The following is a 16,288-nucleotide window of genomic DNA, read 5'->3' on the forward strand; positions in this document are numbered from 1 at the left end:
TCTAATTTGAACCATTTAATTAGGCTAATCAAACTCTCAATTAACTCAATTCTTTGTTAGCCAAGTTATCCTAGATTAGGTCCCCCTTTCTCAAGTAGAGACTCACTCAAAAAGGCATGAATCAATGTTTGCAACCATTAATTCTAAAATTGAAGCATGAACTAAGCTAAATAATAAACACTCAATCATAAACAAACATTAAATTAATTACCCATAAGGTTTACACACTAGGGTTGGGTCACCACCCTAGTACGAATCTAGCTACTCATAGTGAGAATTGAAGAAAATAAAGAAGAAATGCTAATTAAACCCATAATCAAAGATTAAAATGATAAAATATAATGTTTAAACACTAAAATAACCACAAACTTCCTAAAATGACAAAATGTAACGGCTACAGCAGCTCACACTTCAAAACTTGACCTAAAAATGTGTAACTCGTCTATTTATAGTGGCACAAAAATTTCTGACAAATATGCCCATCGGGAGGTTCTGTTACCGCACAATTCCATGTGTAGTTCGCAAATATTTTGAGTTGGCAGGAGCTTGGATTCTACAGCCGCACATTTCTGGATTGCGGCTGCGAAGCATCTTCTGCGGCCGCACTTCAGCAAGGCTTCAGGACTTGGTCTTTTGCACACTCTCTGAACTTGGGATCATTTGTTAGTGCAGACCCTGTTCTGCGGCCGCACATTGGCCAAAGTCCTATTGGGTTCTTTCACTTGGTTTGCGGCCGCAGATGAAATTATGCGGTCCGCACTTTCTTTTGCGGCCGCAAAAATCCTTTTGCGGACCACACTTCTTTGATTATGCGCCCTTTATTGCCTTGTGAGTCAGAGCACTCTCTTTTGAGTCGGATTTCATCACGGGAGACCAAACTTCCAACATTCCTGCAATTTGCATATTTTCATTAGTTTTGAGAACATAAATAAATACTTTCAGACTAAAACAAAAACAAAAAGGTATTAATAAATAATCAAAATCCCTACTTATCAAATACCATTTTTAAAAATACTATTGCCGAAAATCCAAAACAATGTGCCTCAAATTAGGATTACAATATGACTACAAGTGTCCTACACGTGTCTCCTTCTAAAGAAACAAGCGAATCCAACACCCAAACAATTGATTCCTCAAATACCAACGATAAAGGACAAAATCATATCACTAAAAACTCTCACCAAAGCAACAAATTGTCCATTAACTACTATAATGAGCAAGCTGCCAATAATCATGTAGATCCTAACTGTGATAAATACAATCAATCCCCAAATAAACCTTGTAATAAACAACTTATAAACTCCTCTAATCACCACAATGCCAATGATTCCAATCTCTCTAAGGGGAAAATACCGTCCCATCCAAATACTCCGCCACATAATTCCAACCATGGACAACTTTGCAATAAACAATAAGCATTGGCATTGTGGTGAACAATATACTACACCCCTTACTCCATCGATAAATCAAAATCCAATTCAGACATTGCGAAACCAATGGAATCCTCCCAACCACTACAACATCTTCCCACCGTAGAACACGACATCAAATCTGACTTCTTTCCTCTAGAGGAAGTAACTCATCTCAATCCCATATTCATACCATGGGAAACTCAGGGGAATCAAGCATAATCCACTGCCTATGAATGCTCAACCAAATTCACCACCCAATGCTCCAGGACCAAAAGACAATGTAATGGGGACTAGAAGAGATAGTCTAACCAACCAGGGAGCTCAGAGCCGAATTCGTAAGTCTAAACGGTGTCAAGGCCAAATAACCATTGTTTTGCCGAAACATGAAATGTTCCAGCATAATATGCGGGATTATGGAGCTCCTACGAATAAACTTCCAGCATATTATGTTGTAACTCCAGGACACGGAAAGTTTCAGCATAATATGCAGGATTATTGAGCTCCAACGTATAAACTTCCAGCATATTATGTTGGAACTCCAGGGCACGAAAAATTCTAGTATAATATGCGGGATTATGGAGCTCCTGCATATAAACTTCTAGCATATTATGATGGAACTCCAACACATTATAAAATTTCAGTATACTATGCTGCAAGCTCATATGTAAAAAATTCGAACTTCAACATATTATGCTGGAATATTTCTGGATTTTTAACAGTATTTTGGTCATATTTTATCTTTACATGAAAAATGTCTAAATTTAGATTATTTTTGAAATTGTGGATAATTAAAAATAGAAGAATTAACCCAAATAGCCGCCCACTCAACTGCTTAAACTAGAAATAGCCGGTGGAGGTATAATATATGCATAATTTATGTATTATATCTGCATAATGAATATATAATCTATGTATATGGCTATAAAAAGTAAACAATGAATATGACCGGTTATTTGTGTAAAGATCCCTTAAAAATAACCAGTTATAAATCTGGCTATTTTTGAAATTCACCCAAAATAAGCTGATTTGATGCAAACAAATGATTTTCCTCAACAGCTCTATACTTTACAATTGGCCCAATTGTGAGGCCCATTAATTTTGGTTTAGCCATCTAAACTAGAGCCCATAAACATAGGATGAGAGTAACAGACTGGCCCGAAAAGCAAACGCGAGTAAAGTTGCTAGTAGTATTATTGTGCTTCTGGTGCAGTAAAACAGATCAAGAAAACGCAGAGCAATGGCGGAAGTGCAGAGAAGGGGAAGACCGTTGCCTCCTCCTCCAGCGAGAGTCCCACCGGGTCCTCCTCCCCTCAGAATGGGCCCTCGGGTCCAACCCGTTGACCGTGAAAAGGTCCTCCTCTCCTTTTCCCTGTAAAACTTTCAAGGGTACTTTGTATTATCTCTAGGTTTTAGAAATAATGCTTCTTCGTTTTTGGTATCCTTAATTATAGGTTAAATTTTATTTTAGAGTACCTCTAATTTTTCTTCTTGTATTAATATGCTAGCATAATCGGCATCTTATTCCTCAATGTCTGAAAAACATCCTCTCTTTTTTTGCATACTATTAGTTACTAAAGAAATCTTTTGCTTTTGTTTTTTGGTTTCTATCCCAACACCAGACTTGTCCACTCTTGCTTCGCGTTTTCACCAAGGTATGCACTCTGCCAAAGTTCTGTATAATCTTTCTTTATTCGGATTTTCAGTAGTATTAACAAATGTTTAAAGCAATAAGTTTTATTTCTTAGGTTTTGCATTCTCGTAGTCTCTTGTACTCTCCAGTGTTGTCAAAGGCTCATTTAAGGCGCGCTTAAGCCCTGAAGCTCATAAAAGCTACGGATGGTGTTTTGCCTCGCTTAAGCTATGCTTTGGTGTAGGGAATGCACTAAGGCGTGGGCACTCATTGCCCGTGAGTTCTATCTTGAATGGAGCAGTACTAAACAACAAATATAACCTGCACATAAGTGTATTAGTTGTTGAGGAAAACATTAAGAATGAATTTGTTACTTTTTCTGAAAATATATATATATGTGTGTGTGTGTGTGTGTGTGCCCTTCATTGCGCCTTTTCTACTAAAGCCCACACTTAAATTGTGCTTTGAGCTTAAGGCCCCAATAAACCTAAAGCGCTTTTTTGGCTTCTCGCCTTTGAGAATACTGGTACTATCTACAAAAGCATCTGTACATAATCTTACAATTTATTGGCATATTGTGTACTGTTTTACTATTACCATAAAGGTTACCCGTTCTCATATTTTTTGGCTTCTCGCCTTTGAGAATACTGGTACTATCTACAAAAGCATCTGTACATAATCTTACAATTTATTGGCATATTGTGTACTGTTTTACTATTACCATAAAGGTTACCTGTTCTCATATTTTTTGGCTTCTTCCTTCTTGGATACAATTATGTAAGTATTTGATATAAATTATTACCTTATCAGAAGAAATGAAGTATTTGATATAAAATACTCTATCAACAATAACCTAGCAAACATTTGCTTCGAAACTTGCAGATTGGAGGCCATCATAGTGATAATGATTTTGCCGTGAGAGGCAAGGAACCTAAAGATGAGGTCCAGATCTATACATGGATGGATGCTACTCTGCGTGAATTAACTGATCTGGTATGAAGAGATAACTATAATATGCTTTTCCTCTGATCTCCTTAATTTAGACTTTGCTTTCTTATTTCTCTATCAGTGTGTTCATTCCTTGACTATGCATCAGAAAGTTGTGCTTCAAGATATTATTACATTGTTGCAAACTTTCGCAATCTTCCTCCTGGGACATTGACTTGTAGGCATTACCAATCCAATAATTGTCTAGAAGAATGAGCTAGGCTTGGATTTTGTGAAGTGCTGAGTTACCTCCTGTACAAAATAACCGTATTTGAATCCAATCAGTTGATTTCCAAAATATGATTGAAACATAGGAGTATTTTGGACCCAAAATGGGCCAAAAAACTAGCTAAAAACAGAAATGGGTTGTCCAAACTATTATATCGCACAAAAAACTGCATATACAGTTAACTAGGCCTTAAAGGCCGTTAGCCGGCTCCGTCCGGAATTTATTAATTTTTAATGTATATCGCAGGAAAAAACTGCGAACAACCCATTTTTGTTCAAAATAGTTTGGACAACCCATTTCCGGCTTTTCCACCCATTTTGGGTCCTAACTCCATTGAGGTGATATGAGTTGGAATATCAGAATCTCAAATATGACAGTCAAGAGCAGTTGGTGTTGAGCTTGTCAAATCTGATTTTCTCCAAAAATTGAAAGTTAGGTCAGACTTTTTCTTTCTTCACAAACGTAGTAGTATTCTACATTGTATATTAGACTTAGACGTATCAGATGACTCAGATTGCCAACCAAAAAGCGGCAATATAGTGGATAGCTTTTAGTGTTTGCCTTAGTGGTTGTGCTGCAACTTTCTTCGCCTTCCTTTGTGACCCACTTTACTTATGTGGGAAATGTTTAAGTTATTTATGTTGCATCCATTCATTGAACTGTTTGGCAGGTTAAAGAGGTAGCTCCAGAAGCAAGACGAAGAGATGCAAGTTTGTCATTTGCTTTTGTGTATCCTGATAAACGAGGGCGGTTTGTGGTTAGAGAGGTCTGTCTCCCATCTCTTATATATGTGTTAATGTAACCTCATTGCTCCTTTGGATGGGGGGTGGGGTTGTTGTGCACCTACTTTTAAGCATTGAGAAACGATCAATGGTGCGGCTTGTTTTTTGAAATTGATGATGTGCATCTTACCCTGTGCCTATTGACCATTTCCATTTTTAGTGTAAGATGTCATTATCTGATAATGATATACTAATATTTACATTCTACCAGATGAAAATTGAGGCTACAGAACTAAAGGAGGGGATACTCACTCTATTGACTAAAACCTTCTAAAATGTTGGTAGATAGAGTGTCCACCTTTCAATTTCCATGGACTTCGAGTCTAGTATATGCGATAATGTCTCAGTTCAGCACCTTTCAATTTCCATGGACTTCGAGTCTAGTATATGTGATAATGTCTCAGTTCAGCGCTATTTGAACTTGCCTTGTTTGTCTTCCACGTTCAATTTACCTTTATCTGCTGATTTGGAGCTGTTAAATATTAACCTCAGTGGCCGGCCGCGAAGTGGAAGGAGCATCTTTCTGGGGAACGGTCTTGGAAGTCTTTGCCATTTCTTTAAAATGTAACTATGAAGGAGAATGAGGGGATGAAGGATGAGAACTTGTTAATGAAACCAAACACACTAACTTTAGAATATTGGGGGATGAAAGAAGACCGTAGTCTCTTAAAAGATCGAAGGTGGAAGTTTGAATGTAAAGTGAAAAATGAACAAAGCAGGAGATATTTATAGGGGTTCCGCGACGGTTTGCGTACAGGAACAACTAACCGACGGCTGACACGCATTTAAGGCCATTATGACATGACTGATGAGACGTTTCAGATTTTTTGTTATTTTCGTCACGGCGTATAGAAGAAGGAATCGGGGAGTTCATATCGTTTCTCGTCAACTCACTCTCCGAGAAACGAGGGGAAGCTCGAGACATGATGACAAGGGACCGGAATCGAGACAAGGGTCCCATCGAGTTAGAATTGCACATTTGTTCTCTAGCTTTTGCGAACCAACTTCGGTTGCTAATGTGCGAGAACTTGAAAAATTGCTGCAAGCTATCATCTGGCTTTTTTTCTCTTCTGGGAGGATTATATAAGAGTTTTTGGTTGTCGCGTTTTTCCTCTAACTTTCTTTAAGCTGTAATGAGTCTCCATTTCGAAATGTAGTTCATGTCTCTTGACTCTTAGTTCCTGCTTGAACTAGATTAATGAGGATATTATCACCAAAGATATACAACAACAACAATAACACCAACCCAGTATAATCCCACTAGTGGGGTCCGGGGAGGGTAGTGTGTACGCAGACCTTAACCCTACCATGAGGTAGAGAGGCTGTTTCCAATAGATCCCCGGCATCCTTCCCTCCAAGAACTCCCCACCTTGCTCTTGGGGTGACTCGAACTCACAACCTCTTGGTTGGAAGTGGAGGTTGCTTACCATCAGAGCAACCCCTCTTGTCTATCACCAAAGATATAGGCAGATGATATTGAAACAATTATGGCAAAACATGGTGAAAATGAGTTCATCGAAAAAAAAAACATGGTGAAAATGAGTTTGTGTTGGTTCCTACATCTTCATACTTCAGCTTTTGTAATGAGCAGAACTATATCAATCAATCAATCAATTAGTTAGCTGATAATCATTTCAGTATGATGCCATTTCGAATTTCCCGTATAATCTTAATTTATTTCAGAAGACAAAATGATGGAAAACTTGGAAGTTCTGGGATTTGGAATAATCCGCAGGTAGCTGAAGTGTTCCATCCTAAAAAGTTCTGGGGTGGTGGAACATTCTGTCTAAATATAGGGTGTTGGATGTTATAACTTATAACTATGTCTGTAATCTGTACTCCGCTGACCGTTCCTTTTATTAACCGTGAGCGTGTTGAAGCTGATTCCTGCCTAATCATATCAAGGAAAAGCTAATACTGGCCTGATTCGGGTTTTCTATTTGTTGTGAAGGTGGGGAGAACGTACTCTTATCCAAATGGGAGACGACCTGATAGTGGCAGCAAAAGCTTGAGTGAACTAAAATTTCAGGTAAACTTTGTTCGATATGTTTTTTTTCTTATAGGCAATGGTGAAGTATCCATTGAACTGTACTGAGTTTGTTTAGATTGTAGCATCAATTGCATATAGGATTCTGACTTGTTTTTAACCCCTGCAGATTGGAGATTACTTGGATGTGGCTATCACGTTCCAGTGACCTGTAACAGTACCCGCATTAAAAATAGAACCATCTTAGCTTGTAGTATACTTTGTGTTCCTTTTCTTAACTTCCCTATCCTTGATATGTATGTAGCCCCACTTATGCATTAGTTCATTATATGCTCTGGGCTAATGCTACCTTTTTCTGTAAAATTAACATCAAATCCAGTGTGTCGATGCATTCCAGACCTATATCTTGTATTCGTTTATATCTGCAAGATGGTTTAAGTAACAAGTATCTAAGGGTTTTTTCTAACCCATTGAAGACAAGGGTTCAATTTACAACAAAGACATTACAATAGGTGATCTTTCTTACTGTGGAAGATAGCAGGTATCCGATGAATTAACCGAGAATGCTACTGTTACATTAGATTGTGTCTGCCCATCCCATCCCAATGTGAAATCAACTCCGTTGTTACGTTAGACAGTGTCTGCTAGCAAGAATGCTCTTGACATGGGGCAAGTGTACAAATAGTCATTTTTAGGGATGCTATTTAAAAATTAGTCAGCATTTATTTTGTCTTAAAACTTTTAACTAAAATTTTTAACTTCAGCACAATTTAAAATATTTTTGTTTTAAAATTTTGAACTGAAAAACTAAAATTCTAACACACCCTTTGAAATGGCTACTGACTTGGCCAATGGTGACATTGGACTTCGTGATATACTAGTACTATCATTTTTGCTCACGACTGAAAATGTGCCCCGTTCAACGAAGGCTTAACAGCAATTTCATTATTTCGTGTCTTTATTCTGTCAAAAGCACAAATTCTCATAGCTTATTATATTACTCAATCTATTCTATTTTATTTTGTTTCTACGGCGGAGGGTCTATTTGAAATAAAATTACTATCTTTATAAGATAGTGATGAGGTTTGCCTATGCATTATATTCCCTAGACCCCGCTTGTAGAGTTGTAATTTATTCTATTTTATATAATTTTTTTTCTTCTTTAATCTATTCTAAAAAATGCTATTTTTACAATCCTATATCCATAAATATCATGACATACTTAAAATTGTAAGTTGCTATGTACTAAATTTTTTATTTCCTTCGTAAATTCGGTACGCAATCAACTTTTGTGGTATATAATCTAACAGGAGTACTCTTTGGCAATAAGATGGGAAATTTAAGAAAATGAAAAATATTGAGTTATTGAGTACAAAAGTGATTTGGAATTTTTGAGTTAATACAGGTAGTTGTTAATTTCATAGAACTAGAATTGAGAGTTGAGACCATAAGATACATTCATTAGGTTAAACAACTAGAGGATAAGTAAAGGATCTTAAATGAAGGGAGATATTACAAATTATTACTACTCCATTTATCTATTCATTAATAATGATTAATAAGTCTATGGCTTTCCTCACCACTAAATTATTAAAAGCTGCATAGTGTGGCCCCTGTCGGCGAAAGAACGACGTCGTTAATCTCCACTTTACACTATTTCTTAAACCAGGAAAAAAAGAAAAAAATCAGAAATTGAAAGAGAGAGAAGACAGAAGAGAAAAAGAGAAAAAAGCAAAAGAGTTGGGTACATTTTTTTATCTTCCTCAAACTCGAATTTCTCAGATCTCTTTCTTCTTCTTCTTCTCCTCTTTTTGGGGTACCCTTCTTCCCTTTTGATCCATCATTCTCTCTCTAATCACATTTTGATTTCAGGAGTCACCCCCATAGACCCACTCTTTTCATTTATTCTTCAGATTTTTTTTTCTTTTAGGGTTATGAACTTTTGCTAGCAAGAGACAGAACTATCTTGAAAGAGTCCCTATGTAATCTCCCTTTCTCTTTCTATTTCTTCTTTTATTTTGATGGGTCATTGTTGTTTCCTTGAAAAATTTTGACACTTCTTTTTGTGCTTAATTTTATGCCTTTATTACCTATTTATTTATTCATTCATTCATTCTGTATATCTGAGTGTTTGCTTATAAATTTGTACTTTTTTTTTATTCTTATTTTTGTGGATTTGAATGAATGTATGGGACACAGGATATGGCATTGAAGAGGGGATCATCAGGTTTAGGAGGCAGCCAAAGGAACAGAAGCACTAGATCTAGTAGCTTCCCTATTTTGGTTCTAATCTTCTGTTCATTCCTTGCTCCTTTGATTTTCTTTGTCGGCCGTGGCCTCTACACCTCGATTGGTTAGTTTTATATTCTCTCATTGAAGCTATTGTAATTATATTTCTGGGTTTTGATTGTCTGCCGATTAGTGCTTATTTCACTACAGGACATTGTGTTTTATTCAACTCAGTTAATACTAATTGAGTGTGATGTATCACAACAACACTTACGCCTCGATTCCAATGTAGTTGGGATTGGCTAATGAATCATCTATATCAATTTTGTTTTCTTGGGCCCCCCTTTTGTTCCAATTATTAATAATTTGTGTTTTAAGATAAATCTAGTTCTCAAAAACTAGAGGTTCTTGCACCGAAGAGTGTGGCCTAGTGGTCTATGAAGTGGGCGCAAACCTTGGAGACCAGGTTTCAAATCCCAACAAGGACTAAAAACACTACCTGATTTGCTATTGCATCGATACATTTGTGTATATTTTAGCTCAGTTTCTAGGTTTTCATTCTGCTATTATGCACACTGTTTCTGGTCACTAGTTTACTTTAAGTGGTTAACTTTCTCATTTATCCATTTCTCAAGGCCGGGTAGATAGGTGGTTCTCTAACATTTTCTAAAATCATATCAAATACGTATTTATTATACTTTTACTGTAACAGTTTGAGATTGAGAAACTAAATGGCAGATATTTCTAACTACTAATGGTATCTCAGAATATTAAGAATTTTAAAACTATTTCATTGGACTCCTTGAAAAGAAATTAAGAAAGTAGGTCACATACAATTCTTTTGCTGGAAGGAGTAAGTAGGGTTGTCGTTGGGCAGTTTGAGGTAGCCACTAGCCAGTACTAGTTTGGTTGTCGTCAATTGGTGTCTTATGAGTGGGAAAGCTGAGGTCACGGCTGCATAAATGGCTGTTTCAAGTGGGTATTCACTATTATATTTGTGGGTTGAAATACCCATGCTGTAATTGTTATGACTGCCACAGTTGTTTCACATATTATCCTCCCTGCGATTGTGTAAGTTGTTATAACTCAAGTTATTGTGCTTTTGCAGATCATAATGATGTTTCCACCACTTCAAGTAAACAGGTATCAGGCTTTGCTATATTGTACCCATGTATTAGAATTCCAGGCTGCTGAATGTAGTTGGATAAGGAAAATTTTCACTCTGCTGCAGGATTTAGACTGGAGAGAGAGGCTTGCTCTGCAACAAATAAAACCCTTACTAACAAAAGAGGCAAGTAATTTTTCAAGTTCTGTTTTTAAGTTTAGCATTCTCCTTTGGTCTACAGTGATGGTGATTTCTTACTCTAAGTAATTGTGCATACCTTTAGGTGATTGATATCATTAAAGCCAGTACAGATGATTTAGGACCTCTCAGTCTTGATTCTTTTAGAAAGAACAATTTGTCTGCCTCATGGAGATTTGTCGGGCAAGAAATCGTGGATAAGCACAATGTAGCTGATGTAGAGGTCAGGATTGAGCTTGGCTTTCCGTAACTAAAATTCTTATCTGTCCTGGAAAAATCATTTGACTAGCAACCCATAAAAAAAAATCATGTGACTAGCAAGATACTGATTTCTTTTCTTTTTCGATGTATCACAGGTAAATAAGCCAAGTCCAATAGCTGCAGATTCCAAACCAGAAATCACCAGAGGCAAACAGCATAATCCTGTTAAAGGTAAATGCTTTGTTACAGATCTGGTATTAATTTTAGTTGCATCATACGTGTTTCAATAATCAAGGGCTTTCTAATTTTCCAGGGGATAATTCCCAGTTTCTGGATTCACCCGCTAAGTTGGCCAGAAGGGTATGTATAGTTATCAGCTGATTTAGACTCACATTTATTTCTTACTTCTGATAATAGCAATTAGAAATCAAGAATTTTGAACTCATCCTTCACTGCACACGGAATACTTCCCCCTCAGGATCTTGCTTGCATTCCACCTATGAATAATTGAGTTAATAACTTTCCAACCTGCTCTGCAGCAACTGCGAGAGAGAAAACGTGAAAAGCGTGCTGCTGATTTACTCAAACGAGATGATGATGTGACTGTGAAGCTTGAAAATGCTGCCATCGAGCGCTCCAAGTCAGTTGACTCTTCTGTGCTGGGGAAGTACAGTATATGGAGGAAAGAAAACGATAATGAGAACACTGATTCAACAGTACGCTTGATGCGAGATCAAATGATTATGGCAAGGGTGTACATAAGCATAGCTACAATGAAAAAGAAGCTTGACCTGGCCCACGAGTTACAGACTCGGCTTAAAGAAAGTCAGCGTGTGTTAGGTGATGCAGGCTCTGATGCTGATCTAACACGCAGGTGATTTTTGTTGACTTTTTTGCATGCTCGATCACATTGCTTTTTGTCTCCGCTCTATACAGTGAAGAATAACACATTCATGTTCCCCTGTACAATAGTGCACATGAGAAAATGAAAGTTATGGGCCAGGTGCTATCTAAAGCTAGAGAGCAGCTCTATGACTGCAAGCTTGTGACAACGAAACTGAGAGCAATGCTGCAATCTGCTGATGAGCAAGTCAGAAGTTTGAAGAGGCAGAGCACTTTTTTGAGCCAATTAGCGGCAAAGACTATACCTAATGGGATCCACTGCCTGTCCATGCGTTTGACCATTGACTATTACCTCCTTCCTCCTTTAAAAAGAAAGTTCCCTAGAGGCGAAAATCTGGAAAATCCTGATCTCTTCCATTATGCGCTATTTTCGGATAATGTTTTGGCTGCTTCAGTTGTTGTCAACTCAACTATTGTGAATGCTAAGGTGAGGGATTCTGTTTGATATTTTGGAGACCATCGTCCACATATGCCTTTATACATTGCTTTGGATGTTTGAGAAACTCTATTGTATTTTCTGGCTTGTTACTTGCTGGTGCACTATCGCTCTATCCAATCCATGATAACAATCACCAAACATCAAAAAATTGCATGTTATACTTGGTTTCCCCTTGGATTTCTTTCGCTGCCTTGCATGTTTCTGTAGTTCATCACCTATTATCTTGGCTTTAACGAAATTAGCACTATGTTTGATGTTTCCAGTGGGTTGTTGAAGAATACGACGTGATATTTTGCAGGAACCAGAGAAACATGTATTTCATCTAGTCACTGATAAATTGAACTTTGGAGCTATGAACATGTGGTTTTTGTTGAATCCTCCTGGAAAAGCTACAATCCATGTTGAAAATGTTGATGAGTTCAAGTGGCTTAATTCTTCATATTGTCCTGTTCTGCGGCAGCTTGAATCTGCTGCTATGAAGGAGTACTATTTCAAGGCAGCTCATCCCAACACCCTATCTGCTGGTTCTTCTAATTTGAAGTACCGGAACCCCAAATATCTTTCAATGCTCAATCACCTAAGGTTTTATCTCCCTCAGGTTTATCCGAAATTGAATAAGATCCTTTTTCTTGATGATGACATTGTTGTTCAGAAAGACTTGACAGGATTGTGGTCAGTTGACCTTCATGGGAAAGTGAATGGTGCAGTTGAAACCTGTGGTCAGAGTTTTCACCGTTTTGACAAGTACCTAAACTTCTCAAATCCTCATATTGCTAGAAACTTTGATCCAAATGCCTGTGGGTGGGCATATGGGATGAACATGTTTGATCTTAAGGAGTGGAAGAAGAGAGATATAACTGGCATTTATCACAAGTGGCAAAACATGGTGAGAATTATTGTGCCTTTCCATCACTCTTATTTTCTCTTAGTTATTTCTCTATTTTGGTTCTAACTGTTTTCATACCCATATGGTATCAAATGAAGTAAAACCTTTACTTAGCGTCAGGATATGTGATTATATGTAAAAGTAGCGTATGGACTAAAGCAAGTAGCATATGGACTACATCGTGGTGTTACTCCTTCCAAAAATCTTTTTAGGACACTGCTAGAACACAATATTTAACCTAATATAGTATTGTACTTGATATGATTTCTTGCTAAGTTGGATTTTGGTTCTCTTCTGCCTTTGCATTAGAATGAAGAGAGGGTCCTCTGGAAGCTGGGAACTCTACCTCCAGGGCTGATCACATTTTATGGGCTTACACATCCGCTAGAGAAGTCGTGGCATGTGCTAGGTTTGGGATACAATCCAAGCATTGACCGGTCAGAAATTGAGAATGCAGCTGTGATACATTACAATGGTAACATGAAACCATGGCTAGAGTTGGCAATGACAAAGTACAGATCATACTGGACCAAGTATATAAAGTTTGACCATCCATACATTCGCAGCTGTAAACTAAGTGAATGAAGCATCGATGAGCTATAGTACAGTTGATCTACTCATTTATCTCATCTTCTGTGCGACAGACTGGTCACATTTTCTATAATTTGGTTGTGACCAATGAGCTCTTCTATGCAGCAATTTTCTTGTCTTCTTCGTGCGATGTGACCTAATTCTTTATTCTTCCCCTGTGAGTCAAATATATTCATTGTTGAGTTTCTGATGCCTTGTTCACCTGTAACGAGTCCCCTCTGCTTGGAGCTAAGCTCAACTGGGGTAACAAAGAGTTTGTAATTTTATTTACTCCAGTGTAATTCTTTGAACAGCAACTGACTTATATTCTAGAATTAAATCCAAGTTTAACCACTTGAGCGGGTATTTTCCCTTTTTAGGGTCTAATTAAATATAGCTTCTTGATCAAATTTTCATGATTCTTTAGGATCTAACCTTGTATTGTAGGGGTGTTCATCGTGCAGTTTGGTGCCGTGTTGAAAGATTTTGGTTTTAAAAATGTTGTACGGTATGGTTCTTTTCTTTTTTTCACTTTTGGGTTTCGGTTTGTACAGTTTGGTAACTTTTGGTATTACTTTTTAAAGTTGTATTTTATCAACCAAACTTATAATGGTGATTCATGAAAGTGATTTTTCTATTCAAGTTAAAAGAAGAAAAACACTACATCAGAGAACAAATTAAACCAAAATTGCAAAGTCTCTGTACACGCACATTTCAGACTCTCTCTCCCTCTCCCTCTTTCTCAATTCTTCTTATGGTGCATCCGCATGGTAGAGTTATAATCTCGCAATTTCAAGACACAACGTCGTAAAATTCTTTTTTCCCCCCTCTTCTGTTGGATCACTTGAAAGGTAAAATTATACTTATATAGTTACCAACAATAAGTGGAACTAGTAATTTTAAAAACAAGGCAAGTTAACTTTTATGGGGACATTGAAAAACTTTACTTAATAATTAATATACGAGACCTATGAGCTTCTGGTAGAATACATGCTTTGACGTGTGGCTACCGAACTATTGTGTCGAGGGAGAGCAAACTCGAAAATAAAGAAGATAAAGAACATCAAATTCTAGGTAAAAATTACGGGATCACAAAGATTCAAAATGTTCCATTATAACAATAAGAGCGTTACAAAAGTTCTCCAACAAGTATCAAACACGGAGCAACGATAACAACAAGAGTAACGACAAATCAATTGAAGGAGGAAAAGTCACAAAACTGGAGCTACTGTTCGGGGTTCGAAATCAGATGCTATGAGGCTCCAAATACGATCTCCACCGTTCAAATCAAATATCAAGATGTTACTAACACTCAGTCAAAATTTTAGCCCAATCCAACGGTTAAAGAATCAGAAAAATTGATTTGAAGTTGTCTGGTCGGAATAAAAATCTGCAACAAAACAAATATTTTTCTAATTTTATCTTCTCTCTTGATGAAAGCTCTCTCAAAAACCACTCTTATGTGCTTAAGTTTTTCAAAGATAATTGTACCAATGGGTCCTATTTATAGATCATGAGTGGTGCTTTCTCTTAGCAAAACCAACTCTAAATAGGAATAAAAATCGAATCCAATTCCGAATAAAAAAGAATAGGATTAGACCATTTGATCTATTGGTTGGTTACTAAAGAATACAATTATGGTTCTTTTGCATCCTTAACACAGCCAAATGTGATCATCATCATGATTCATGTGGGGATAAGATAAGACTAAAGGTTAGGCAACTATGTTGTTATCCTTCGAAGTAGCGATACAAATGATTATATCTTGTGTTTTCGTGGTGAACAAAATGCAAGACAAATCAGTCTATTTCTTTGAAACCTAAATTTTCCCTACCAAATAATCCCAAGTGCAAATGGCCAGTTTTGCGAAAATGAGCATGTGTCTATATTATATATTTGCAGATGTCACATCTTCTATTGCTCAGAAAAGTTAACAAGAAAAACAGAAAGCAAACGTGATTGAACATGGGCTGTTGCCCTCTTTCTGTTTGGTACGAGCCACTCATATATCTTCCCCATAAAAATTTACTGCTCTATCCTTAACACAAATACTAAAACAGTAACATAAAAAGTTTTTTGTTATCATTGGCTAGAGCAGATGTGTAACAATGGCATATTTCTTATGGGTCTCATCTTGAGCAGCTAGCCTACAACACACCATAGATCATATTAGTGCACCTCCAATCCAGAGTTATCAGGGTGGTTATCTAGGTCAGCTACGTTGGCTGAAGGGTGATCAATAACCTTTTACTGTTTTACACTACACACACATATATATGACGGGCCTCCACAAGCAGTGGAGCATGTGGTTTAATTCGATGCAACGCGCAAAACCTTACCAGCCATTGACATATGAACACAAAAACCTGTCCTTAACAGGATGGTATTGACTTTCATACAAGTGTTGCATGGCTATCATCAGCTCGTGTCGTGAGATGTTTGGTAAAGTCCTATAACGAGGGAAACCCTCGTTTTGTGTTGCTGAGACATGCGCCTAAGGAGAAATCTTTGCAACCGAAGTGAGCTGAGCAGCGTTGCGTGCCACAATATATATATATATATATATATATATCTAGTTTTACCTTTAGCATCGGGTTCTTATACAATGTACGGAAAAGGTCCAAATATGCCCTTGTACTATACGAAATTGAGCACATTTACCCTTCGTTAATACTTTAGCTCAAATATGCCCTTACCGTCACATAGTTGGTCCATATATACCCTTAGAGT

General features: G+C 37.2%; 2 protein-coding genes across 2 annotated transcripts; both read left to right on the forward strand.

The window, feature by feature from the left end:
• The first annotated feature begins 2,588 nt into the window (after positions 1-2,588).
• On the forward strand, positions 2,589-7,427 carry LOC107818098 (histone deacetylase complex subunit SAP18). Its single transcript, XM_016644039.2, has 6 exons — positions 2,589-2,763; positions 3,032-3,064; positions 3,925-4,035; positions 4,929-5,024; positions 6,992-7,069; positions 7,197-7,427. Exons 1-6 carry the CDS (start codon positions 2,650-2,652, stop codon positions 7,233-7,235), a joined length of 471 nt encoding a protein of 156 aa, XP_016499525.1. The 5' UTR covers positions 2,589-2,649; the 3' UTR covers positions 7,236-7,427.
• A 1,279-nt stretch (positions 7,428-8,706) lies between these two features.
• LOC107818097 (polygalacturonate 4-alpha-galacturonosyltransferase) lies at positions 8,707-13,912 on the forward strand. The gene is made up of 11 exons (XM_016644038.2): positions 8,707-9,009; positions 9,227-9,380; positions 10,365-10,399; positions 10,488-10,547; positions 10,645-10,782; positions 10,916-10,991; positions 11,074-11,120; positions 11,300-11,634; positions 11,733-12,090; positions 12,401-12,988; positions 13,298-13,912. The coding sequence occupies exons 2-11, from the start codon at positions 9,230-9,232 to the stop codon at positions 13,571-13,573; spliced, it is 2,064 nt and encodes a 687-aa protein (XP_016499524.2). The 5' UTR covers positions 8,707-9,009; positions 9,227-9,229; the 3' UTR covers positions 13,574-13,912.
• The last annotated feature ends 2,376 nt before the right edge of the window (positions 13,913-16,288 follow it).

The sequence above is a fragment of the Nicotiana tabacum genome, chromosome 19 (genome assembly GCF_000715075.1).
Source record: "Nicotiana tabacum cultivar K326 chromosome 19, ASM71507v2, whole genome shotgun sequence".
NCBI classification, from domain to species: Eukaryota; Viridiplantae; Streptophyta; class Magnoliopsida; order Solanales; family Solanaceae; genus Nicotiana; species Nicotiana tabacum.

What these genes read in the sequence shown, in the direction of transcription:
- LOC107818098 (XM_016644039.2), top strand. Translation starts at nt 2,650, where the DNA reads ATGGCGGAAGTGCAGAGAAGGGGAAGACCGTTGCCTCCTCCTCCAGCG. An exon ending in TGCTTCGCGTTTTCACCAAG is followed by an intron (nt 3,065 to 3,924) that starts GTATGCACTCTG and finishes CGAAACTTGCAG; the next exon opens with ATTGGAGGCCATCATAGTGA. An exon ending in GGCGGTTTGTGGTTAGAGAG is followed by an intron (nt 5,025 to 6,991) that starts GTCTGTCTCCCA and finishes TTTGTTGTGAAG; the next exon opens with GTGGGGAGAACGTACTCTTA.
- LOC107818097 (XM_016644038.2), top strand. Translation starts at nt 9,230, where the DNA reads ATGGCATTGAAGAGGGGATCATCAGGTTTAGGAGGCAGCCAAAGGAAC. An exon ending in ACAATGTAGCTGATGTAGAG is followed by an intron (nt 10,783 to 10,915) that starts GTCAGGATTGAG and finishes GATGTATCACAG; the next exon opens with GTAAATAAGCCAAGTCCAAT. An exon ending in ACAGCATAATCCTGTTAAAG is followed by an intron (nt 10,992 to 11,073) that starts GTAAATGCTTTG and finishes CTAATTTTCCAG; the next exon opens with GGGATAATTCCCAGTTTCTG.